Source organism: Chiloscyllium plagiosum, unplaced genomic scaffold (genome assembly GCF_037043375.1).
Source record: "Chiloscyllium plagiosum isolate Xiang-an unplaced genomic scaffold, Cpla_swu_hap1 HiC_scaffold_11, whole genome shotgun sequence".
In the NCBI taxonomy this organism is placed as follows: domain Eukaryota; kingdom Metazoa; phylum Chordata; class Chondrichthyes; order Orectolobiformes; family Hemiscylliidae; genus Chiloscyllium; species Chiloscyllium plagiosum.
This window is the reverse complement of record NW_028270149.1, coordinates 76,472,808-76,500,086: the sequence shown is the minus strand read 5'-3', so window position 1 is coordinate 76,500,086 and position 27,279 is coordinate 76,472,808. Positions and strand designations below refer to the sequence as shown.

The following is a 27,279-nucleotide window of genomic DNA, read 5'->3' as shown; positions in this document are numbered from 1 at the left end:
TCAATGAAATGAGTGACAGTGAGTCAGCTTCAGAAGGTGTGGGTGGAAGTGATAGGTCAGAGGGAAGGGTGGAGCAGTTGGGTGGGAAAGAAATGAAGATGGACAGGTAGGACTGGTCAAGGGGCGGTGCCAAGTTGGAGGCTTGGGACTGGGATAAGGTTGGGGGAGGGGAAATGAGGAAACTGGGGAAATCCATATTGATCCCATCCGGTTGCAGGGTCCCAAGGTGGAAAGTGAGGCCTTCTTCTTCCAGACTTAGGCTGGTAAGAGTTTGGCAATGGAGGAGGCCCAGGACCTGCGTGTCTTTGGCAGAGTGGGAGGGGGAGTTAAAGTGTTCAGCCACGGGGCAGTGGGGTTGGTTGGTGCAGGTATCCCAGAGATGTTCTCTGAACCGATCTGCAAGTTGGCGTACAGGTGTAGTACAGGTGGTGGAAAGATCCTTTGGAGCCTTGGATAAGGGTGAGGGGGAAGATGTATGGATTTTTTAAATCTCTCAGCCCCCATGACCCACAAGTTTCATTCCTGATGAAGGGCTTATGCCTGAAACATTGGCTCTCCTGCTCCTCGGATGCTGCCTGACCTACTGTGCTTTTCCAGCACCACACTCTTGACAGTGAGTCAACATCATCTTCAGCTACAGTCACAATTTCTAGTTTCTTGCATTTACTTTGAAGGGTCCTGAGACTCTAAAGGGTGAATTCACATTCCTATGCTCCCCAGCAATGCCTGTCATAATCATTTGCATCTCTATCAGTCCCCTCTCAACCGTTGCTGCTCCAAAAGCAAAATAATATCCCAGCCTATTCAATCTTACCTTCAGAACACATTCGCTTCGGACTTTATTTGCTTGAGGACTCCTGATATTGGTTCTGATATTGATCATGAAAGGTCTGTAAATTTATTTAAACCAGAGGACCTTTTATCTCTTAGATGTCCTTTGTAGAGGACATCATTCCTGCTGAACTAGGTAATTGGTCAATGACATCACAAAGGTTAAAAGCAAAATACGGCAGATGCTGGAAATCTGAAATAAAAACCAAAAATGCTGGGGAAACTCAGCAGGGCCCACATTGAGAGACTTTATTCGGTGTGTTTCCTGACAAAGTCAAAGCATTAGAGGCACAAATCTCCATGCACCTCATTTTGCTCAACTTTTCGCGCTCCATCTGCCCACATATGGTTGAGTCTGTACATAAACCTACCAACTCTCTCAGATGCCATTGGAATCGGAATGAATGCATTTTACTCTGAAACATGAGAGACTGGATAAGAAGACGGAATTTACTTTTACTAAATCTTTAGCTTACAGCTGTACAGGATCAGATGTTCTCTCCCTTACTGGGTAGCCTCTTTATAACACAGAATAATAAGAATGTGGAACTCACTACAACATGAAATGTTTGAGACAGATGGAATAGATACAGATAAAGGGAAGCTGGGTATGTAAATAAGAAAGAAAGGAATAGCAGATTACGCTGATCTGGTGAGATGAAAAAGGGTTGTCAGGCAGTTATACGGATCATAAAATAACAATACAGACCTTTTTTAGTTTAACTTTAATGAAATATTATGTAATCACATTCTGTTGCAGATTACAAGAATTTATCAAGTTCAAAAGACATTCTTTGGATTCCTCCACTGAAATGTCAAGGTAGCTACCCCTTCTTAGGGGCACCTTATTACTTTCTGCAACTGATTTTGTGGGGCATTTCCCCAATGTATGTAAAGATCAGGAGCCTTGCTCTGAGTACATAGTAACATGGGTAGCTCAATCAGCCCCTTGTGCTTGTTGAATCTCAGCTCATCTGTACCTCTACTCTACTTACCCACCTTAATTCCATTTCCATTAAGCTTTCTTAATCAGGGGTAAGCTAAAGCTCATTTATTGCTGACATCATTGAGACAAAAGGATAAATTATCAACCCAACACTAACGTGCCTATAAAAAGCATCCAATTTCCATGTTGATATTTGAATTCGAATTGAGAGTCAGGTAGTTTTCTGTAATGGGTAGTTGATTCCCAATGCAGGATTTTTGCCTGGGCAGAACATTGAAAATCTTGCCTCATACTTTAGAAAGCTTATTTTTGACATTCTGCATCAGTAGGCCAACCAGAGTTCGAACACAAAATGATGATTACACAGACTTCTTAAGCAAATATGGAGCTATAGGTTCAACGGTGAGTTCAGTCAGGTAGTTAGCAGACTTTTTAATTTGATATGATCCATTAAGGAGTGGTAGCATTTTCATTCATGCACTTAATTATACAAGAGGGATGATTTAAGACAGAAACAATAGCATACTTTATGGAAGAATGACGAGATCTTTGGTAGGTTTGCGGATGACACCAAAGTAGTTGGTGTAGTGGACAGTGAAGAAGGTTACCTCAGGGTACAAAGGAACCTTGATCAGGTGGTCGATAGGCTAAGGAATGGCATGTGGAGTTGAATTTTGATAAGTATGAGATGTTACATTTTGGTAAGGCAATTCAGGCAGGACTTATACAGTTAATGGTAGGGTCCTGGGGAGTGTGACAAACAAAGGGATCTTGGGATGCAGGTTCATAGTTCCTTGAAGATGGAGTCATGGGTGAACAGGGTAGTGATGAAGACGTTTGATGCGTTTGCCTTTATTGGTGAGTGCATTGATTATAGGAGTTGGAATGTCATATTGTGGCTGTAGAGGCAATTGGTGAGGCCACTTTTGGAATACTGCATTCAACTCTGGTCTCTCTACTATAGGAAAGATGTTGTTAAACTTGATAGGGTAGAGAAAAGATTTACAAGGATGTTTCCAGGATTGGAAGGTCTGAGCTATAGTGAGAGGCTGAATAGGCTGGGGCTGTTTTCCCTGGAGCGTTGGTGGCTGTGGGATGACCTTATAGAGGTTTATAAAATCATGAGGGGCATGGATAGGATAAATAGGAAAGGTTTTTTCCCCAGGATAGAGAGTCCAAAACAAGAGGGCATGGTTTAAGGTATGAGGGGAAAGATATAAAAGAGACCTAAGGAGCAACGTTTTCATGCAGAAGTTGGTGTGTGTATGGAATGAGCTGCTAGAGGAAGTGGTGGAGGCTGGTACAATTACAAGGCATCTGAATGGGATGTGAAAGGAAGAGTTTAGAGGGATATGGGCCAAATGCTGGCAATTAGGACGAGATAAACTTGGAATATCTGGTCAGCATGGTTACATTGGACCAAAGGGTTTGCTTTCGTGCAGTACATCTCTATGACTCTATGACTGCATGAAGCAGAGATGTTTACAAGGATGGACAGCTGAGATTTGCAGGTTCATTTTGAATTGGTGGAAAATCAATGTTGACATAAAGGGTGGAACCCTGTTAAGGTGTTGGGGATCTCACTTTCTGGCTGGAGACTCACAGAGAGATATGCTGCCTCTTTGCAGGAATGGCAATTCAATCCGGCAGCACCACACACAATCATGGGAGTAAGTCTTCTATGATGTAGTCTCAAAATCACAGTGATCCAGATCTCAGGTAAATAATGTGGGGGTGGGGGGATTTCACAGGGTCAGGGGTGTCACAGGAAGAGGAGTTCAGACCATTAGCAACAAGGGCAGCAGTGGCTATCTGTAGGCCCTTCCTGATGTCCCTACAATGGAACACCACATGCAGATGGACCTAATCTTCTTGTTGATGGGATGAGATCATTAAATGGTCATTAATTGTCCATTTCAGGGTCTCAATTGGCACTGGGTGGGTAAGGCCATCCTGGGCCTTCCCAACTGCAGCTTGATTCAGGCAGGGGTAGAAAGATGGCAGATTCAGCTACGTGAATTAAATGCTTGGCCTGCCTTCAAGCCCATGATCAACAAATTGTCTGATGGGCCAAGTGGCCTCCTTTCCCAAGCTTCTGAATTTTTATCATTATTTGCTCTAAGTGTTTACCCCTCTCTCTCTCTCTCTCTCACTAGTTGATGACCACAATGAATTTATAATATTAATCATGTTACTCTACAGATAATAACACTGTTTGCAAATAGCTGTCAAAAGCCTGTTGGAACATTAAGTAATGAAAACGGCTCATTGCTGCTCAGACTTTGAGAAACAAATGAGTCTGGAAGCTTTTCAGATGAATGCAGGATGCCTCCTGGGTCCATATTAGACAGTGTTAACTGCATCATTCTGGTATAATGAGCCTCCAGGTCTGGGGCGATTCCAAGCTGTCATAGTTTAAAAACAGCAGGTAGGTCAGGAGCTACAACCAACATCGTGGCTTTGAGAGACGATAGTTCTAGGCTGCTTCCATGAAAAAAATAGTAAGGGCATGTCTGCTCCAAAGGCAGATGCCTTTTGGCTCATTATCTGCTGATCCGTCAACCGAAGCCATTTTCATTCGATTAATTTGCGTCAGTGGTGATTTGCCATTGCTCTCCATTCACAGACCTAGGGTGCAGAGGCAATCCCAGAGTCTACCTCAACTGGAATAGGAATTGAACCCATACCGTTGGTATTCTGAACCACACACTGACCAGGCCCCTATATAGCAGATACAGAAAGTAACCATTTGGCTGATTGTGTCCAAACACGCATTTTCTCTATTATTTTAAAGAACAGAGACAATTCTCATTGCAAGCTGCAACTGAATCTACTTTGACTGTCTTGCCGGGCACAGCATTTAGTGACAGAATAAATACAAGTGATAGCATAATGTGGTAGTTCTACCTTTGTATTCTAGTCCAACACTATACAACACGATTAATGTGGATCAACTAAACAAAACTGCATATAGGGCAATTAGTTTTATTTAAACTGCAGTCAGTTCTCAGTTAACCCACCACACTTAGAAAGTATTAGAAGAATTTAAGTACGCAAACAGCACATAAAACTTAATTGAGTTTCATTTATTGATAATAAAAGCAGGAAATATACTCAGCAGATTGGACATGGTATGTGAACAAGGAAACAGAGTTAATATCCATGGTCACAAATCTTTCGTCATATTATCAGCTTGTGTCTGTTCTTACATTCTGTGCACCTTAGCAAAGTGTAAGTTGTTCTTGTCCAAACTAAGCAGAGCACTTGAGACAGTGTAAGTGGTAACTTTGAAATTGGTGTTAATGCAAGGAGATTAACCTTTATCGTATTTGACCTGTCATTCTGTGATTGGAATGCACTGGTTGATGCATCTGAGTGTGATAATAACTACACATGAAAGCTCATTTAGTATCATAAATCAAAATTATAGCCTTCATCGACAGAGGTTACCATGAAGGTCCTACCCTCTCAACCTTCCCTTTGCCTGAAACATGGTTAACTTCAGATTACACTCACCACCAGCCATCTCTCTCTCTAATGAGACTGCAGCACTCTGGTCTTCTGGGACTGGGGTGACTTTACCTTCATTTGCTTCTTATAAATGACGTTCATTCATCCGCTGGGACACATTCTCTGTGAACATAATGAGTAAGTTCAAGCCTTGCACCTTTTCTGAATACTGAGAAGCCTGTGGAGCCTCAAGATCCTTATTGTTTTCTCAATAATAACTCAGCCAAACAAGCCCATCTGCACCTTTTTTTTCTACTTTGGTTTTGTCATTGCTTGAAATTTGACATTGTGCTGCTTGTCCTGAGGAGTGAGAAACAAAAGACCATAGTCTGTAAGACATTGGAGCAGAAATTAGGTCAGTCAGCCCATCGGGTCTGCTCCACCATTCGATCATGGCTGATTTCTCCTCATAACCTTTGATAATCCAGAGCCTATCTATCTCTGTCTCAAATATAGTCAATGACCTGGCCTCTGTAGCCTTCTGTGACAATGAATTCCATAGATTCACCACTCTCCTGCTGAAGAAATTTCTCCTTATCTCTATTATAAAAGGTCTTCTCTTTACTCTAAGGCTGTGCCCTAGGGACCTAGTCTCTCCTACCAATGGAAACATCTTCCCAACATCCACTCTGTACAGGCCATTCAATATTCTGGGGTATGTTTCAATCAGATCCCCTCTCATTCTTCTAGACTCCATTGAGTATATTCTGAGAGTTCTCAAATGGTCCTCATATGGTAAGCCTTTCATTCTGGGATCATTCTCTGGACCTGCTCCAGAGGCAATACATCCTTCCTGAGGTATGGGGCTCAAAAGTGCTCACAATGCTCTAAATGTGGTCTGGCAAGAGCCTTATAAAGCCTCAGAAGTACACCCCTATTTTTATATTTTAGTCCTCTCAAAATAAATGCCAATATTGTATTTGCCTTCCTAACTACCGACTCAACCTGCAAGTTTACCTTAAGAGTAATCTAGACTACGACTCCCAAATCCCTTTGCACTTCCAATTTCTGAATTTTCTCCCCATTTAGAAAATAGTCCATGCCCCTTTTCTTCCTACCAAAGTGCATGACCTCACGTTTTTCCACATTGTATTCCATGTGCCACTTCTTAGCCACTCTCCTAACCTGTCCAAATCCTTCTGCAACCTCACTGCCTCCTCAATACTACCTGTCCCTCTATCAATCTTTGTATCATCTGCAAACTTAGTCAGAACACCCTCAGTTCCTTCATCGAGATCATTAATATATGAATTAAAAAGTTGTGGTCCCATGCATCTGTTCAACAATATTCAAAGTCTTTACCACCCTATGTGGAAGTGGATATATTTCACAATTACTATGCTGGATATTTCTGGAGAAATAATTCTGTTTATGAATGCACAATGGTATTAATGCACCAATCAATGAGGAGGATCAAGGGCTTAAGAGATAGTTAAAAATCACACAACACCAGGTTGTAGTCCAACAGGTTTATTTGGAAGCACAAGCTTTTGAAACGCTGCTTCTTCATCAGGTGGCTGTGGCAGTCTTTCATATCCCACTCCCCAAGGCATGGTCAGAGCCAGCAAGAACATTTACTCAAGCACCATTAAATCTATGGTGGGAAGCCCCACGGAAGACCTTCCACTTTGCTATTCCATCATCCCGTTAAGGCCCTTAAAAGAGCAATTAATACCCACTCAAAAGCCTCTTTAGGAGCGTGACAGGTGTGACGATGTTACTCCTTTAACAATGTTATTCTGTCCTTGGTTTCTTTATCATAGGGGTCATAAAGGCAGAGGTTCCGATATGTCTGGGTTTATCTACTTGAAGAAGCTTTTAATTTTTTTTTAAAACACTTGTAAAATGAAAGGAGAGTGACCAGTTCTCCCAATTCAGGGTTTGGTTTTAGCAAGCTGTTTTTGTTTGATGCTGCTGGTCACCAGAAATGCTGCTGGGGATCTAAAGAAACAGCTCCATGCTGATCCTCTCTCTCTCTCTCTCTGACATCTCTCCTGTAAGAACCTGTGTTTGATTTTCCCTCTTTTTTTGCCAAAGGAATATTTATGAGATGTTGCAAGCATTTGGAACAGGGCCAGTAAGTTGTGATAGAGACGATTGGGTTTTCAAATATTTGTGTTATTCTAAATTTCATTTTCTTATGTTTGTGTACAAATAAATTATATTGTTTAAAACTGAGTGGTTGGGCCAGCTGCATTACCCCTGGACTATCCACTGCTTAAAACGACTATAAAAGTTAGTGTCTGGACAACCGTATTTAAATGTTTTGAGGGACTTGGCCTGGTTCATAACTGGGTAAATGCTGAGAGGATTTTCCCCAAAGGGGAGAATCTGGCAGCAGCGGGCCTAGTCTAAGAAAAAAGGGGGCACCAATTTAAGACTGAGATGAGGAGGAATTACTTCTCTCAGAGGGGTTGTGAGTCTCTAGAACGCTTTGTCACAGAGAGCTGTGAAAGTTGAGTCCTTGTGTACATTTAAAGCTGAGATAGATAGATTTCTGATCAGTAGAGGAATCAAAAGTCATGGGAAAATGCAGGAAATTGGACATGAGTAGTGTCGCATCAGCCATGATCCTGTTGAACAGTAGAACAGGTTCAAGGGGCTAAACAGCCTCATCCTATTGTAATTCTTACAGTCTTATGGTCTCGTCAAAACAGTGGCCTATCGCCACGAAGACGGAGTGAATAGTGAATTATGTGTTGTACCTGTGCGCTATCAGGGCATGTCAGGGGAATGGGGGGGATGCACAGGCATCACCCAGAGCCTGATTAAAGAACCCAGCCTCAAGACCAGAGACTCCCTGCTGAGAGCTAAAGCCCTGCCCTTGCTGCCAACTCACATACATCCCCCACATCCGTGACCCCTACCCCATGCCACTCCTCCTGTCTTCACTTACCTCCGGCCATGATTGCTCTGCAAACCTGGAATTCTGATGGGAATACTTCCCGCAACAACTGCCACCTCCCCAACGGCACCTCCGAGCAGAAGAGCTGTTTTTAGCTGGCGTCCTGGTCCTGTGGAAGGCTTGTTCATAAGCACATTGGTTTGTGATGATAGTGGGCCTTTTCCAAGTGTGAATCTCAATCCATACTCTTCGCCTGACAGCCGAGACACAAACCACCTCCATTCAATTCCTGCAATGCTATGACATGCAAAGTTTTGAACCAGCTGATTGACTTGTGAGACTTGTATTTGCCATAATTAGTGAGTGTGAATTTTGTTTTGACCTTTTTTTGAGCTATATAGTATATTGGTGTATAAATATTCATATTACAATGCCAGGAGGATGATTGCACCATATCAGTATTAGACTTTGGCAAGATTGTAATAAATAAACTTCAGGATCCTGGACCTGCAAATGGTCGCACCCATATTAATCTGTTAGTTCAGAAAACAGAGGAGCACACAAATGCTTAAAGAATGAGTTGTTGAATTTATTTGGTGGGATTCCTCATATTTCAAGGCATTTAAGATCAGTAGAAACTAAGAAGTGCAGCTATTGAACCATTCTGTTTTTCTGCCTCCACTATATTGTGGGGAAGTGAGTTCCATTTTTGTATTCAAGAGTTTGTCAAATACTAGCCTGAAATATTGTGTGTGTCAAATAGTAACTCAGAGACAGATCCAGCATCTTTATGTTCTTTTTTTACCCTGTGTCAAGCCATAACAGCACAAACCCGAACACTTACACCTCAAGGGCTGCTATTCCTGTCCCAGTAATAAGTGAATCCTGCTCACCTACTTTTCACCTATTTTCTATGGGTTTCCTGACTTGGATAGGGAAGAGTTTGGACGAACCCCAGCCCTGTACTGATGACTTCCACCCACTTTAGCATGGTTTATTGGGCTAACGTGGCTAATAATTGCATGGGCCTATTACCTGGCACCTGTCAAACACACCATTGAAAGGATTTCCTGTCAGCATCATCAATTCCCCACTACTCCTCTTTACCTCTCCCCTCTTTATCTGACATTCCTTCTTCTCCAGTCTACCTAACATTACCTGACAATCATAGCTGTTTTGATATTTAATACTGAACTCAGTCTCAAACCTTTATGTGCAACTTTTTAAAACATCAACTAGCTGCAATATGCAATTATAGCTAGACACAACAGAATCACTGCAAATATTTCAGTGCTTAATCACAATGCTGGTTGATTCTAATTTTTTATTTTCCATAACAACAAAATGGAATTGCAGCCAATTATTGGGTATATGTACAATACATACAATTACATGGTGCATTAGCTTTCTGTACAGCACAGATACAGTATAACACTTGGTACATTACATATAATACATACAGTTACTTTGTAACACATTGTACATGAGATGATATACAATCTTCTGATGTTGCGGTATCCATCAAATAGCACTGCACATGTCCAAATTGAACGTACTTGTCTCTCTCCAGCACTTCTTTCAACATGTAAATCCTTGATGATGGAAGACATCTCTGAAGTGGGAAAGCAGTGCTCAGTAGACTGAGAACAGCAACATGAATGTGAGGTGTAGATATAACAAACGTCTGGGAGTAATTTGGAAACTCCCAGGGTTTTTCAGTCCCATGGTCCCATGACATTGTTAAAGTGCTTAATGTTTCATGCTTATGATGTTGTAGCTTTTCAGACAGATTGAAATATAATAACTTCACTTCAGGAAATTAATAATCCATCCATTATATCCAATTATTACCCAATAACTTTTTATGCATTTGGATGAGTAAAACAATTTTCAGCACTATTTACGTGATCCCCTTAAATGCCTACAAGCTTTCAAGCAGTGTCAGATGAGCTAATGATGACTAATTATACAATATATTTTCGATCGTAACAGTACATGGGGTTTGGATGTAATATCTGCCCTACTGACCACTGCAAGAGAATTTGCTTTGTACTACAATGATGACTTTAAACTACATATGGGAGCTTACAAAGTCAAAGAGACATTGGTACCTATTTTAATACACGTGTTACCCTGTATTTTGTAAATGTGTTAACACCACTAGGAAAAAGAACAGCAGGCATTAATGTCGTACAGGTTTCCCGTCACCAATATTGCTTACAACGATTCCTTGGAAATAGTCTTTTTACCTAGTATTTTGAAAGTGATATTTACCATTGTTGTGCATAAGAAGTTTTTTAATCATTGAAACAATGCTATATTCTGAAAGTGAGGAGTGATGCATTGCCAAGGTTGGATGACAAAATGAACCAGTTGCACTGATTCCTGCAGAGTTGGAGTTGGCTTCCTGTTCCAGAAGGCTAACCTGCCTGGTGTCAAATGTCCTTCAACTGTTTAAAGTGAGATTTATTCTCTGAGATGGTGGATATAGTTATATGTGTAAAGATTGAGTAACCTTCAATCTGTACTCTCTAGAGTTTCGATAAATGAGAGGTGATCTGATTGAAACCTACTAGCACACAGCTGCAACAGTTTCCTAGCAGCAACTCCCCACTTCTCCTATACACCTCTCTCCTTTTCTCCAATATTCCTTCTGGATTGGAGAGCCTACAACCAGGGGCCACAGTCTCCGAATAAGGATTAGGTGATTTAACAAAGAGGTGAGGAGGAGGCTGGTGAATCTTTGGAATTATTACCCCAGTGGGGTGTAGAAGCTTAATCTTTGAGCATGAAGTTCTGGATGATTATGACATCAGGGCATATAGGGATATCAATAGAAAGTGGTGTTAATGTATATGTAGCAGAGAAGATTTGAAGAGCTGAATGGTCAATTCCTGCTCCAATGTTCTTATAATCAACATGGTACCTGGAAATCCCATATAGAGTGAGGCTTTAGTGTTAAGATAAGGGTGAGTGCTGAATATCTCACATTGTCTGTCACATCAATTCTAGATGTTGCTTTTTGTTCCGTATATTCTACATTGGATCTGTCAATAATTGCTTCAAAGAATTACTGGAGGTGCATTAGGAATTCTGCACCTATTGCCGGTTTGTTACAATCCATTTTCGATTGTATCCTGGGAAGCGAACCTGAGCTTTAATTTGTGCGCAGGTCTTCTGTTTTCAGCATTTTTTTTCAATTCATCCTCTCCTTTTTGATTTATGTCTGTTTCATCAGAACTCTGTAGATCTTCAAGTTCTTCCTCATTAATCCATTCTGTCCTGTGAGGTTGTTGAGGAGTGACAGACATGGACTTGGGTAGCTTTGGAGATTGGTTCTCTGCGTTGTTTTTGTTGCCTCCATATCCTCCAACTGCACAAAGGAAACACAAAAGACATCTTGATATCTTCGCACAATAGAATTACCACTGAAATCTTCCAATGCAATTGCCAATTGTAGTGAGGATAGAGTAGAGGTAAGCCCCAATTATAAATATTTTAATGGTACAGCCAATATCATGGAAGTGACATTGGGACTGTGTAACTCTCACTAAGTCCTGTCGTGCTGGCAACGTGCATCAGGAGAAGCCTTGGAGAAAGCTATGACTCTCCTGCTGGAGTTTTGACAGCAAGTGGCCAGCAAAGACAAAATCCTGGATATTTATTACTTGTTATGTGAGAGAGTCGGGGGGGGGGAAGGCAGACAAGCTGTTGAGGCTACCTCATTGAATGTTTTTAAGACAAAGATAGATAGATTTTTGAACAGTAAAGGAATTGAGGGTTATGGTGAGAGGGTCAGTCCATGAATGATCAGCCATGATCATGTTGAATGACGGAGTAGGCTTGATGGGCCAAATGGCCTACTTGTATTCCTACTTCTATTTCTTATGTTCTTGTGTATTGGATTTTCCTGAATGGTTTTAACTCTATAGCATGTGACTTCTTTCTGTTACACATTCCCCATGTAGAAATGGGCCTACTTGAAAGGCTGCATTTTCAGTCAGCAGCAGCGAACATTCCAGAACAAGTCACGGGGAGGCTTTGATCATGGAGCATACCCCGTCCCACTTCAATTGGGTTTTGAATTGGGGGGATGGGGTGATCAAATCCATCAACCTGGACAGCTTTTGAATATGGGGTACCTAGTCACTGATTCAAGGACAGTCCACTCCCAGTAACCATGGTACTATATATGGGGAAGGGTGTGGTGGCAAGTTGAAGGCGAGGATGACTGCATGGTCATGGCAAGATAGTGGGAGGTGTGGGAGATGAAGGTGGAGTTGGAGGTAGAAGGAAGCAGGTCTACTCTTTCTGGTCCACAAACAGTGCAGAAAAGCAATTCCCCTTTCCCCAAAGCTCTTCTCACCTCCCTATAAACAGTCAGGTTTCTTCGAGTTTGTAAAGCCCAGCAGGTCAGTGTAAAACCTGCAAACCATGTGGAATGAGAAATTCCCAGGGTCTTTAAAACATTTAACATGCCAATCCTGCCAATAGAGAGGGTTTGCTGCCAGCCCATAATAAGGTCAGAGATTCTCCTCAGTTAACCTCTTCTCTATACCCAGTGCTACACACACATCCATGTTAACATTCTTAACGCATGAAGCCCACATGGAAAAAGTACCAGATTTGGTACAGACATTGCAAAGTCTTGTTGAATTGACAAACTAGGATTGTTGCGACAGCAATAGGATTTGGTATCATTCACATTTGGGAATTACTCCTGAAATAACAAGGGCAATGGAAAAATGGAGTATTGTAGAAGGCTTTGGAAAGTGCATTCCTTCTTTTAGTTTTGTGTGCATAGTGTATTTTTATGTAGCTGTGCATTTCAATGTTAGGGTTAAGATTCGGTAGGGTTAGGATTAGACATGAATCAGGGTTTGGATTAAGGTTAGGGTTAGACATGAATCAGGGTTTGGATTAGGGTTAGAGTTAGACATGAACCATCATATCATACTGGACAGAGTGCGATGAAGCTGCTCCTTTAACAAGGTGAGGTTTTACTTGTTTTTTTTCAGGAGGTCGTAAAAGACACAGGCGCCAAAAAGTCCAGGTTTTTTAGGGCCAGTTTGATTATAGCTAACATATACTGCCTCAAGAAAAAGGCTTTCAAGGTTTTAAAAAAAAGTTCTACAATGAAGGAGGTGTGGTCAGTTCTCCCAGCTTAGCTTTTCTCTGGTTTGGTATGGTTAACAAGCAGTCCAAAGAAGCAGATCCATGCTGATTGTCTCTTTGACTTCTCTCCTGTAAGAATCTAGGTTTGATTTCTCCTTTTGTGCCAAAGAGTGTTTGTGGCGATTGTTGAAGGTATTTGGAATAGCCTCATTAAGTTGGGATGATATGTTGCGTTTTTGGATGGGTTAATTTACTCAGTATTCCCTTCTCTTTTGTTTGTGTTTCATTCAGTAATCTTGTAAATAAATTCTGTTTTGTTTAAACTAAGTGGTTTGACCGGCTGCATCACTCCTGGAATATCCACCTTACTCCTGGAATATCCACCTTACACCTGCCTAAAACAACCAGCAAAGTTAGCATCTGGGTTACTTTCTGGAAATGTTTGGAGGGCGTCTGGTCTGGTCCATAACAGTTTGGGGTTCATCTGGAATTTGTTCCGGAGTTCCAAATTGGAATTAGGGTTGTTGGACTCGAAGGCAGTGAGTGGCAGGTGTTAGTGTCTTTTGTTCCTGGTGTTGGATTCGGTTTGGGATAGCAATAGCTCTTTCAGTCACCAAGAGTTTTCTGGCGGGTGGGGGAAGTAACTTTTGCAAAAAGCCAAGTTTGCAAATGGCTAAAATTCTATTAAAAATGAAGCAACTTGAACTAGAGGCAAAAGACAAGGAAAGGGCAACAGAAATGGAACATTTTGAATTGATTAAAAGCAGAGGAAAGAGAAAAGGAACAAGTTGCATTAGCAGAACAAAAGGGAGGGAGAGAAAGAAAAGGAGGAGAGAAAGAAAGGGAGGAGAGAAAGCGAGAGAAGAGAGCAAGAAAGAGAGGGAGTTTGAACTTCAGAAAATGGCACTTAGACAGGAGTTCAAAAATTCACTTTCTAAAGTAGTGAGAACTCACATGGAAGAGCAGAAAGTTAAAATAGCAAAAATAGCAGCTGAAATGGCTGATGATTATGAGTTGGTTCCCAAATCAAAGTTTGGCTTCCGGAATCAGTTTCAATCTATGAGGGATAGAAATTGGGGAAAAGAGAAATCCTCGCATGGTAAGGGAAAGGTATATCTCGGTGAAGATCATAAGGATAACTTACCACAAGATAAAAAGGAAACCCTTGAAGGGGACAGAGAACTTAAAAAGCTCCAGTGGTTTCACTGCAGTAAAGTAGGCCACATGAGATCACAGTGTTGGTGGGTTAGGAAAAGCATTGGGAAACCAGATGTAGGAAAACAGGATAAGTTAGTGAATTTTGTTGGAGTGGTAATGGAAAGCACAGTGGAGGTTAGAATACTGCATCAGAATGTACAACCTGGTCGGAGGTTGGTTAAGGAGGAAGTGCCATATTGTCTTAAGCCATATACCAGTGAGGGTAAAGTTTATTTGCATAGGCCAGGAGCAGCAGTTAAAGAGGTTATAATATTAAAAGAAACAGGATCCCCTCAATCTGTGATGTTGAAAGATGAGGAGATATGTACCTCTGAAGGACTATTGCCAGAAACAGTGCTGGTAGCGGGAATTCACGGTGAGACAAGACAATTATGTAGAGTGAGGTTAGAGTGTCTAGTGAAAAGTGGAGAAATAATGGACAAACTCTTAGTTCCACAAATACAATTTGTCCTTGCTAATTATATAACTGGTTCACAGGTAGGAGTGCAATCTACTGTAGTTGAAGAGCCAGTGGAAACTCAAGCAATTGAACTATTGCAGGACACACATCCTGGAATTTTTCCCAACTATGCGGTAACGAGGTCACAAGGGCACCAGTTGAAACAGAAGAGATCAAAGAATATAGATAAGAAAGTTGAAGTGAAATTAGCAGAGACCCTGTTTGATCAAAAGGCTGAGACGAACCAGGAGCAGATACATGACAAAGCAGACATCGTTAGCTCAGATAAATTAACTGAGAGTTACAGCAAAAAGATGAAAATTTAAAACAGTTGTAACAAAAGGCAAACAAAAATAAAGAATCCAAATGTATCCCTGAATGTTATTATCTTAAAAATGATGCCTTAATGAGGAAATGGAGACCATCACATATTCAGGTGGATGAGAAATGGGCAGACGTTCATCAAGTCACAATGCCAGCGGGTTATTGAAAGGAAGTGTTGCGGGTGGCACATGAGCTACTTTGAAGGGGTCATTTAGGAGCGAGAAAAACTCAAGCTAAACTACAGAAACATTTTTACTGGCCTGGACTGCACAAGGATGTAGTTGAAGTTTGTCAGACATGTCACACATGTCAGATTATTAGAAAACCACAGGCAGTAATAAAACTCGCACCTTTAATTCCATTTCCTCCATTTGAGGAACCTATTACAAGAGTCTTAATTGATTGCATAGGACCCCTACTTCAAACAAAAAGTGGGAATCAGTACTTGTTAACATTAATGAATGTACCCACTAGATTTCCAGAGGCCATCCCATCACAGCTAAAAGATTTATAGAGGACTTACTCAAATTTTTCACTAGATATGGACAACCTACAGAGATACAATCAGATCAAGGGTCAAACTTCACATCAAAATTATTCAAGGAAGTTATGGACAGTTTAGGAATATAACAATTCAAATCTAATGCATACCACCCAGGGTCGCAGAGAGTGCTAGAAATGTGGCATCAGACATTAAAGATCATATTTGGGGCTTATAGTCAAGACTATCCAGATGATTGGGATAAGGGAATTCTGTTTGTACTTTCTTTCATCAGAGATGCACCAAATGATTTGACCAAATTCAGGCCATTTGAATTAGTTTTTGGGCATGAAGTGAGAGGACTGCTAAAATTGGTTAAGGAGAAATTGGTAAGTCAGAAGTTAGAGACCACGCATTTGGACTGTGTATCAAAATATAGGGACTAATTAAATAGAGCGGGGGAGTTGGCTAGACAGCATTTAAAAATTTCACAGCATACAATGAAACAGGAAGCAAACAAGAAATCAGAAACTTGCAATTTTGTTGTGGGGGATAAGGTGTTGGTGTTATTTCCAGTGATAGGTGAGTCTTTAAAAGCAAGGTTTAGTGGACCTTAAAAGGAAATTGAGTGAGGTGAACTATTTGCTAAGGACTCCAGACAGAAAGCAATCTCACAGAGTGTGTAATATGAATAATATGAATCTGCTCAAAAGGTATTTTGACAGGGAAGGAAAGCCAAAGGAGACTGTGTTATTGGTTACAACAGAGAGGGACGAACAAAGTTCAGAGGATTCTGAACTGGATATTCCTCAAATTAAACTGGACAATGAGGAAGTTGTCACAAACTGGTATAAATTATTGAGTTACCTTCCAGAGGAAAATCAAAATGACCTGAAAGAGTTATTACTATCACATGGGGAGTTAAGTGGAAATAAGCTGGGAAGTACTAACTAATTATGCATGAGGTAGATATTGGAGATGCTGTTCCGATTAGCAACATCCTAATGGGCATAGCCCTATAAAGTTGTCACAGGTTCAAAAGGAGATTGAACACATGCTCCAAGATGGCACAATCGAAGTGAGTAATAGTGACTGGAGCTCCCCCATAGTAATGGTGCCAAAGCCAGATGGTACCCAATGGTTATGTGTGGACTATCAAGTCAATGCCGTTACAAAGACTGATCCATATTTGATTCTACGTTTGGAAGACTGCGTTGAAAAGGTAGGACAAGTAATTTATATTTCCATGTTGGACTTGCTCAGAGGATACTGCTAGGTACCTTGGTCAGAAAGAGCAAAGGCAATTTTGGCTTTCATAACGCCAAATGGGCTGTATCAGTTTAAAGTCATACCATTTGGTATTAAAAATGCGCCAGCCACATTTCAGAGACTAACCAATAAGGTCACTGCTGGATCACCCAACTTTGTCATATACGTAGATGACCTGGTGACTTTTAGTCACATGTGGGAGGAACATTTGCGACATTTATCAGACTTGTTCGATCGACTTCAGGAGGCAGGGTTAGTGAATTTGCCAAAGCCCAAGTGCATGTTACTGAACATGGACAAATGGCTCCACGAGATGCAAAGACAAAGGTAATTGGGAAGTTTCCCATACCATTGACAAAAATAGTGGTACTATCTTTTCTGAGATTGAGTGGATTTTATTGAAAATTTGTACCAAATTTTAGCAGTGTGGCTGCTCCACTCATTGAATTGCTAAAGAAAGGCAAGACATTTCAGTGGACAGCAGACTGTGAGAAGGCATTTGACAGCCTGAAAGCTGTGTTAACCACTGCTACAGTGTTAGCCACACCTAATTACACAAAGCCATTCAAGGTGGCTATCGATGTAAGTCATGCGGGTACCAGTGCTGTGAACATGGCTGATGAGAAGATAGAAAGACCTATCGGGTATTTCTCCAGGAAGTTGAACATTCATCAGCAGAAATATTCGACAGTTGAGAAGGAGACTTTGAGCTTGGTGTTGGCATTACACCGTTTCAATGTTTATGTTACTAGTAACGTATCTGAGACGATCGTATACACTGAGCATTACCCGATGAAATTTGTGGAGAAATTTAAGGACAAAAATGCCAGACTGTTTAGATGGAGCTTGTTGTTACAGACATTCAAATTGACAATTGTGCAGGTGGCAGAACAAGAAAACATGATTGCCAACCCATTGTCAAGGCTTGAATGAGAAAGAGAGGCATTCGGCGGCAGGAGTAAACCAGACTGAAACAGAGTGTAGTACAGCAGGTTTGCATGATTATTGTCAATGTAATGTAATGGGATTGTATTCATTGGAGTTTAGAAGGTTAAGGGGAGATCTAATAGAAACTTACAAGATAATACATGGCTTGGAGAGGGTGGACGCTAAGAAATTGTTTCCGTTAGGTGAGGAGTCTAGGACCCGTGGGCGCAGCCTTAGGATTAGAGGGGGAAAATTCAGAACAGAAATGCGGAGACATGTCTTCAGCCAGAGAGTGGTGGGCCTGTGGAATTCATTGCCATGGAGTGCAGTGGAGGCCGGGACGCTAAATGGCTTCAAGGCAGAGATTGATAAAGTTTTGATGTCACAAGGAATTAAGGGCTACGGCGAGAATACTGGTAAGTGGAGTTGAAATGCCCATCAGCCATGATTAAACGGCAGAGTGGACTCGATGGGCCGAATGGCCTTACTTCCACTCCTATGTCTTATAGTCTTATGGTCTTATCTGTATGTTGTAGAATACTAACAGTTTAAGATTAAGGGGTTTTAAAATCAAGCCATCTTTGGTTATTGATTTTTTTTTAAGGGTGAAGGTGTGACAAAGCTGCTCCTTTAACAAGGTTACAGAACATAGAACATAGAAAGGTACAGCACAGAACAGGCCCTTTGGCTCACAATGTTGTGCCAAGGATTAATCCTAATGTAAAATAAAATAACTTAACCTACACACCCCTCAATTCACTGCTATCCATGTGCATGTCCAGCAGTTGCTTAAATGTCCCTAATTACTCTGCTTCCACCGCCACCGCTGGCCACGCATTTCTTGCATTCACAACTGTCTGTGTAAAGAACCTACCTCTGACGTCCCCTCTATATTCTCCTAATATCTTAAAACTATGACTCCTCGTGCAGTCAATCCTGTCCTGGGGAAAAGTCTATGGCTATTGACTCTATCCATTCCTCTCATTATTTTGTACACCTTGATCAAGTCACCTCGCTTCCTCCTTCTCTCCAGAGACAAAAGTCCGAGCTTAGTCAACCTCTCTTCATAAGGTAAGCCCTCCAGTCCAGGCAGCATACTGGTAAACCTTCTTTGCACACACTCCCAAGCCTCTGTATCTTTCCAATAGTAGGGTGACCAGAAGTAGACACAATATTCCAAGTGTGGGTCTCACCAGGGACTTGTAGAGCTGTAGCAAAACCTCACAGCTTTTAAACTCAATCCCCCTGTTAATGAAAGCCAAAACATCATATGCTCTCTTAACAACCCTATCCACTTGGATGGCAACTTTGAGGGATCTATGTATTTGAACACCAAGATCCCTCCGTTCCACCACACTGCCAAGAATCCTGTCTTTAATCCTACATTCAGCATTTGAGTTCAACCTTCCAAGATGCATCACTTCACATTTATCCAGGATGAACTCCATCTACCATTTTTCAGCCCAGCTCTGCATCCTGTTATGTTGTCCTTGTTTTTTTTCCAGGAAGTCATAAAAGACACAGACACCGAAAAGTCCAGGTTTGGATTGGTTTCAGGGCCAGTTTGATTATAGCTAACAGATACTGCCTCAGGAAAAAGGCTTTCACGTTCTTTAAAAAAAAACTTGTATAATAAAAGGGGTGTGGTCAGTTCTTGAAACGCAGCTTTTCTCTGGTTTGGTTTGGTTAACAAGCAGTGTGTTGTAAAAGCTACTGGACCCAAAGAAGCAGGTCCATGCTGATCCTCGCTCCGACTTCTCTCCTGTAAGAACCTGGCTTTGATTTCTCCTTTTGTACCAAAGGTTGTTTATGTGGATTGTTGGAAATATTTGGAACAGCATTATTAACTCGGGATGATCTGTTGGGTTTTCGAATCAGTTAAATTATTTGGTACTCTCGTCTCATTTGTTTGTATTTTATTCAGTAATCTTGTAAATAAATTCTGTTTTGTTTAAACTAAGTGGTTTGACCAGCTGCATCACTCCTGGAATATCCACTGTACACCTGCCTAAAACAACCAGCAAAGTTAGCATCTGGGTTACTTTCTGGAAATGTTTGGCGGGCATCTGGTCTGGTCCATAACAGTTTGGGGTTCACCTGGAATTTGTTCCGTAGTTCCAAATTGGGATTAGGGTTGTTGGACTCGAAGGCAGTGAGTGGCAGGTGTTAGTGTCTTTTGTTCCTGGTGTTGGATTCGTTTTGGGATAGCAATAGCTCTTTCAGTCACCAAGAGTTTTCTGGCGGGTGGAAGAAGTAACTTTTGCAAAAAGCCAAGTTTGCAAATGGTTAAAGCCAAGCTGCTGAAATTAGCAGACAAGCTGGAGCTGGAGCTGACTCCTTCCGTGAGGAAAGGAGAGATAATTACAGCAATAGCTCAGTAGTTAAAATTGTTGCTTTCTTGAACTGTTTTGAGGAGGCCTGGCCTGGTCCATAACACAGAGTCTGCCATCTCTTTGAAAGGACTACACAGGAAGTGCTAGCTCTTTCTACTTAATCTTGCCAGTGTAAGTGCTGAATGTCTATGTACACAGTGAAGTGAGGTATAGGCTAATTAGGAATTGAATAGCAGGGATCAATAGGTTTTTATATACCAAGGTATTGAAAGGATATGATAATGTTGCTGTGATACTGAAGATGGAATCAAAGTGGAAAGCCAGCCTTAGTTGCACTGAATGAGGGCGTAGAAGGATGGGTTGGTAAATTTGCAGATGTCATGAAGGCTGGTAGAGTTGTGGATAGTGATGAAGGATGCTGTAGGTTACAGAGGGACATAGATAAGCTGCAGAGCTGGTCTGAAAGGTAACAATGTGGAAAAGTATAAGGTGATTCACTTTGGAAAGAGTAACAGGAATAGAAAGTACTGGACTAATGGTAAGACTCTTGGTAGTGTAGATGAGCAGAGGGATCTCAATGTCCAGGTACATAGATCCTTGAAAGTTGCCACCCAGGTTGATAGGGTTGTTAAGGCGGCATACGGTGTGTTAGCTTTTATTGGTAGAGGCATTGAGTTTTGGAGCCATGAGGTCATACTGTAGCTATACAAAACTCTGGTGCGGCCGCACTTGGAGTATTGCGTACAGTTCTGATCACCACATTATAGGAAGGATATGGAAGCTTTGGAAAGGATTCACAGGAGATTTACGAGGATGTTGCCTGGTGTGGAGGGAAGGTCTTATGAGAAAAGGTTGAGGATCTTGAGACTGTTTTTGTTAGAGAGAAGAAGGTTGAGAGTGACTTAATTGAGACACATAGACAATCAGAGGGTTAGCTAGGGTGGACAGTGAGAGCCTTTTTCCTCAGATGGCAATGGCTTGCACAAGGGGACACAGCTTTAAACTGAGGGGTGATAGATATCAGACAGATGTCAGAAGTAGCTTCTTTACTCAGAGAGTAGTAAGGGTGTGGAGCGCCCTACCTGTAACAGCAGTAGATTCGCCAAGTTTAAGGGCATTTAAATGGTCATAGGATAGGCATATGGACAAGAATGGAAGAGTGTAGTTAGATGGGCTTCACATTAGTTTCACAGGTCGGTGCAACATCGAGGGCTGAAGGGCCTGTACTGCGCTGTAATGTTCTATGTTCTAAGTTCTATGAATGGTGGAAGCAGACTTGAAAGTTGACCGAGCCTGTTCCTGTTCCAATGTCTTGTGTTAAGACCACAAGACCAAAAGAAATAAGAGTGGAAGTAAGGCCATTTGGCCCATCGAGTCCACTCCGCCATTCAATCATGGCCGATGGGCATTTCAATGCTACTTACCCACACTCTCCATATCCCTTAATTCCTTGTGAGGTTAAGAATTTATCAACGTCTTCCTTGGAGACATTTAACATCCCGGCCTCCACTGCGCTCCATGGCAATGAATTCCACAGGCCCACCTCTTGCTGAAGAAATGTCTCCTCATTTCCGTTCTAAATTGACCCCACCTAATTCTAACGCTGTGCTCACAAGCCCTAGTATCCCCTGCCTGACGGAAACAATTTCCCAGCATCCACCCTTTCTAAGCCATGCATTACCTTGTAAGGTTCTATTAGATCTCCCCTCAACCTTCTAAACTCTAATGAATACAATCCCAGGATCCTCAGCCGAACATCGTATGTGAGGCCTACCATTCCTGGGATCATCCATGTGAATCTCCGCTGGACACGCTCCAGTGCCAGTATACCCTTCCCGAGGTGTGGGGCCCAAAACTGGATACAGTATTCCAAATGGGGCCTAACCAGGGCTTTATAAAATCTCAGTAGCATATCACTGCTTTTACATTCCTCCTGAGATAAATGACATTACATTTGCTTTCTTAACCATGGACTCAACCTGCAAGTTAATTTTAGAGAATCCTGGACTAGCACTCCCAGATCCCTTTGTACTTTGGCTTTATGAATTTTCTCACCGTTTATAAAATAGTCCATTCCTGTCCAAAGTGCAAGAGCTCACATTTGCTCACATTGAATTTCATCAGCCATTTCTTGGACCATTCTCCTAAACTATCTAAATCTTTCTGTAGCTTCCCCACCTCCTCAGAACTACCTGCCTGTCCACCTAACTTTGTATCATCAGCAAACTTTGCCAGAATGCCCCAGCCTTAACACTGAATCCTGTGGGACACCACTTATTACCAGCTGCAATTCCGAAAAAGAACCTTTTATCCCAAATCTCTATCTTCTGTCAGACAGCTAATCCTTAATCCATGCCAGTAGCTCACCTCGAACACCATGGGCCCTCACCTTACTCAGCAGCCTCCCGTGAGTCACCTTTTGGAAGTCTAGATAGATACCATCCACTGGGTTTCCCTGGTCTAACCTACTTGTTACCTCTTCAAAGAATTCTAACAGGTTTGTCAGGCATGACCTCCCCTTACTAAATCCATGCTGTCTTGTTCTAATTTGACCCTGCACTTCCAAGAATTTAGAAATCTCATCCTTAACGATGGATTGTAGAATTTTACCTACAACCGGCGTTAGGCTAATCGGCCTATAATTTTCCATCTTTTGTCTTGATCCTTTCTTGAACAAGGGGGTTACAACAGTGATTTTCCAATCATCTGGGACATTCCCTCACTCCAGTGATTTTTTGAAAGATTACAACGAATGCCTCCGCTATCTCCTCAGTCACCTCCCTCAAAACTCTAGGATGTAGCCAATTGGGGCCAGGAGATTTATCAATTTTTAGACATTTTAGCTTTTCAAGTACTTTCACCTTTTTTCATGGCCACCATACTCAACACTGCTCTTGACTCTCCTTAATTGTTGGAATATTACTCATGTCTTCCACTGTGAAGACTGACACAAAGTACTTATTAAGTTCGTCAGGTATTTCCTTATCTCCCAGTACTGGCCTTCCTGCATCAATTTGGAGCAGCCCATTGCCTCTCATTTGTTTCTTATGTATTGAAAGAGACTTTTACTATCATTTCTAATATTACTGGCTAGCTTACCCTCATATTTGATCCTCTCCTTCCTTATTTCTCTCTTTGTTATCCTCTGTTTGTTTTTGTAGTCTTCCCAATCTTCTGATTTCCCAGTGCTCTTGGCCACTTTATAGGCTCTCTCTTTTTCTGTGATACATTTCCTGAGTTCCTTCGTCAGCCATGGTTGTCTAATCCCCCCCCCCCCCCCCCCCCCCCACCCACACCCCTGGGTAATTTTTCTTTTCTTTGGGATGTACCACTGCACTGTGTCCTCAATTACACCCAGAAACCCATGCCATTGTTGTTCTACTGTCTTCCCCGCTAGGCTCTGCTTCCAGTCGATTTTCATCAGTTCCTCTCTCATGCCCCTGTAATTACCTTTATTTAACTGTAACTGTAAAACTGCTCTTACTTATAGCTCATGTAATTACGAGTCAAACACATTGTTACGTATAGGGTGTGAACTTCTGTGCAGGTTGTGTGCTTACAGCAAGGTTCTTTAGTTCTGCGTATGGTTCAGTGGTCCTAGAATTGAACTAGCAACCTGAAGTTTAAATTTCAACAGGGCAAGTTGTGAAATTTAATTTAATTACTCTTCCGTCAGGAAAATCAATCATGTATGCTGTCAAATTCTCATTAAAAACTCAGCCAGCTTATTAATATCCATCGAGGAAGGAGATCTTTGCCCTCTGTATATTTTTAGCATCACAGTTGACTCACGATGAGGGAGAAAGTTTATCAGGGATCGGCAGGAATGTCGATTTCAGGTTGCAATCAGATCAGCCATGATCTTACTGAATGGCGGAACAGACTCAAGGGGCTGAATGGCCTTCTATTAGTATGTTTCCCCTAAAGTGCTACTTTGGGAGACCAACACTGATAAAGGATGACCCCTGTCAGATATATCAGCTAATATTAGACTTCTCTATTACCTCTGAAAGGCTTCAGTGTTGACTCCCAGCCTCTGGTCAAACTGAAGGCAATACCTCACTGTTCCCCTTACCCCTGACAAAGCACCACTTTGAGGAAGCACTGAGACAAACATGTTCTGTAGCTGGATGAATAAAGGACATATAATTTCTCCTGGTTGAGAGCAATCTGCTTGAACAATGAAGTATGCAGGAATAAAGCTGCACCCTCATTTAGTTTTATTTATTCATAAGGTGGGATTGTTACTGGTTGGGCCAGCATTTATTGTCCAGAGGGTAGTTAAGAGTTATCCACATTGCTGTGGTCTGGAGTCACAAGTCAGGCCAGACCAGGTAAGGACAGTCTTTAGCAAACCACATGTGTTTTTAAACTTCTTTTTGATGCTTGTTTTTGCTGTTTTAGTAGCAGGTTCATATCACACAATAACAGCACTTTTTTCAAACTAAGTACAAAAGCCATACACAAATTGGGCTACTAATGCACTCACTAATCTACTTGGAATGATTCCATTGCCCTTAGGTGATTCTAAGGTTAAGGTATGCTTGAAATAAAATATCAGGTTTGATAGAAGAGGCAATACGTCTTACGACACGAAATATAGAAAAAAAATCTGAGCCTGAACATTATGACTTACTTTGAGATGAAGGGAGTAATTTTACTGGGCTTTGCCAGGCAGGAAGCTCACCAAATAATATGGAATGCAGGTTTAACATCCCCACACAATATTACATAGAGACTTCAGTAGAGAATATATCCAGATACAGGGTCAAACCAAGCTCAATCTTGTCAGTTATCTACTGGCACTGGCATGCTCGCTAATTATTTAGATTGCTGCAAGCAACACATTAGAGCTGTGTTCAGCTAGATTTCTGCAAGTATCACTGAACTGGCATGTATAAACATTCCAGAACACAAATTTCATTGATCTATGATCTACCTTGAGACTTGTGTTTGTTGGCTAAACAGTATGACAGTTGCCTGGGAAATGAGCACTCTCTTACTATCCCCCCTAGTCCAGGAACTCCCCACATATGTTTGAGACACCACCCATGCCCTCCACCTCCTCCAAGACTTCCGTTTCCCCGGCCCCCAATGCCTCATCTTCACCATGGATATCCAATCCCTCTACACCTCCATCCGCCATGACCAGGGCATCCAAGCCCTCCGTTTTTTCCTTTCCAGACGTTCCCAACAGTACCCTTCCACCGACACTCTCATTCGTTTGGCTGAACTGGTCCTCACCCTTAATAATTTCTCCTTCAAATCCTCCCACTTCGTCCAGACCAAAGGGGCAGCCATGGGCACCCGCATGGGCCCCAGCTATGCCTGTGTCTTTGTTGGCTACGTAGAACAGTTGATCTTCCGTAATTACACCGGCACCACTCCCCACCTCTTCCTCCGCTACACTGATGACTGCATTGGTGTCACCTCGTGCTCCCGCGAGGAGGTTGAGGAATTCATTAACTTCACCAACACATTCCACCCTGACCTTAAATTTACCGGGACCATCTCTGACACCTCCCTCCCCTTCCTGGACCTCTCCATCTCCATTAATGACGACCGACTTGACACTGACAGTTTTTACAAACCCACCGACACCCACAGCTACCTGGATTACACCTCTTCCCACCCTACCTCTTGCAAAAATGCCATCCCGGATTCCCAATTCCTCCGCCTCTGCCGTATCTGCTCCCAGGCGGACCAGTTCCACCACACAACACACCAGATGGCCTCCTTCTTTAGAGACCGCAATTTCCCTTCCCACGTGGTTAAAGATGCCCTCCAACACATCTCATCCACATCCCCGCACCTCCGCCCTCAGACCCCTCCAACCGTAAAAAGGATAGAACGCCCCTGGTGCTCACCTTCCACCCTACCAACCTTCGCATAAACCAAATCATCCGCCGACATTTCCGCCACCTCCAAAAAGACCCCACCACCAGGGATATATTTCCCTCCCCACCCCTTTCCACCTTCTGCAAAGACCGTTCCCTCAGTCTCTCCCTGGTCAGGTCCACACCCCCCTACAACCCACCCTCCCATCCTGGCACCTTCCCCTGCCACCGCAGGAACTGTAAAACCTGTGCCCACACCTCCTCCCTCACCTCTATCCAAGGCCCTAAAGGAGCCTTCCACATCCATCAAAGTTTTACCTGCACATCCACTAATATCATTTATTGTATCCGTTGCTCCCGATGCGGTCTCCTCTACATTGGGGAGACTGGGCGCCTCCTAGCAGAGCACTTTAGGGAACATTTCCAGGACACCCGCACCAATCAACCACACCGCCCCGTGGCCCAACATTTCAACTCCCCATTCCACTCTGCCGAGGACATGGAGGTCCTGGGCCTCCTTCACCGCCGCTCCCTCACCACCAGAGGTGGTGGAGGAAGAACCCTCATCTTCCGCCTCGGAACACTTCAACCCCAGGGCATCAATGTGGACTTCAAAAGCTTCCTCATTTCCCCTTCCCCCACCTCACCATAGTCCCAAACTTCCAGCTCAGCACTGTCCCCATGACTTGTCAAGACTTGTCCTACCTGCCTATCTCCTTTTCCACCTATCCACTCCACCCTCTCCTTCCTGACCTTTATATCACCTTTATTCCCTCCCCAACTCACCTATTGTACTCTATGCTACTCTGTCCCCACCCCCACCCTCCTCTAGCTTATCTCTCCACGCTTCAGGCTCTCTGCCTTTATTCCTGATGAAGGGCTTTTGCCCGAAACGTCGATTTTGCTGTACCTTGGATGCTGCCTGAACTGCTGTGCTCTTCCAGCACCCCTAATCCATATCCTTCTAAACCTTTTGTTTCAAGATAATGCTGTCATATCGTTCCAAGTCAGGATGGCATGTGGATTAGAGGGCAACTGGTTGGTGGTGATATCATCATGAGTCTGCTCTTGTTTTTTGAGGTGGTGAATATGCAGGTATGGGTGATGCTTTGAAAGAAACTTTGAATGCAGACACCCTTAGGCAGTGGTACAGATGCTGACTGTTTGCTGTGGTGAAGGAGGTGAGGATCAAGTGGGCTGTTTT

At 42.4% G+C, this 27,279-nt stretch overlaps 1 protein-coding gene across 1 annotated transcript in view; it reads right to left on the bottom strand.

Annotated features, from left to right (window-relative positions):
* Nucleotides 1–9,436: 9,436 nt before the first annotated feature.
* The window catches only part of LOC122557104 (sodium/hydrogen exchanger 2-like), a 166,200-nt gene continuing 148,357 nt past the window's right edge, over nucleotides 9,437–27,279 (bottom strand). The window contains exon 12 of the mRNA XM_043704423.2: nucleotides 9,437–11,505. Within this exon, the coding sequence (XP_043560358.1) occupies nucleotides 11,246–11,505 (260 nt within the window). The 3' untranslated portion in view covers nucleotides 9,437–11,245. The remainder of the gene's footprint in view (nucleotides 11,506–27,279) is intronic.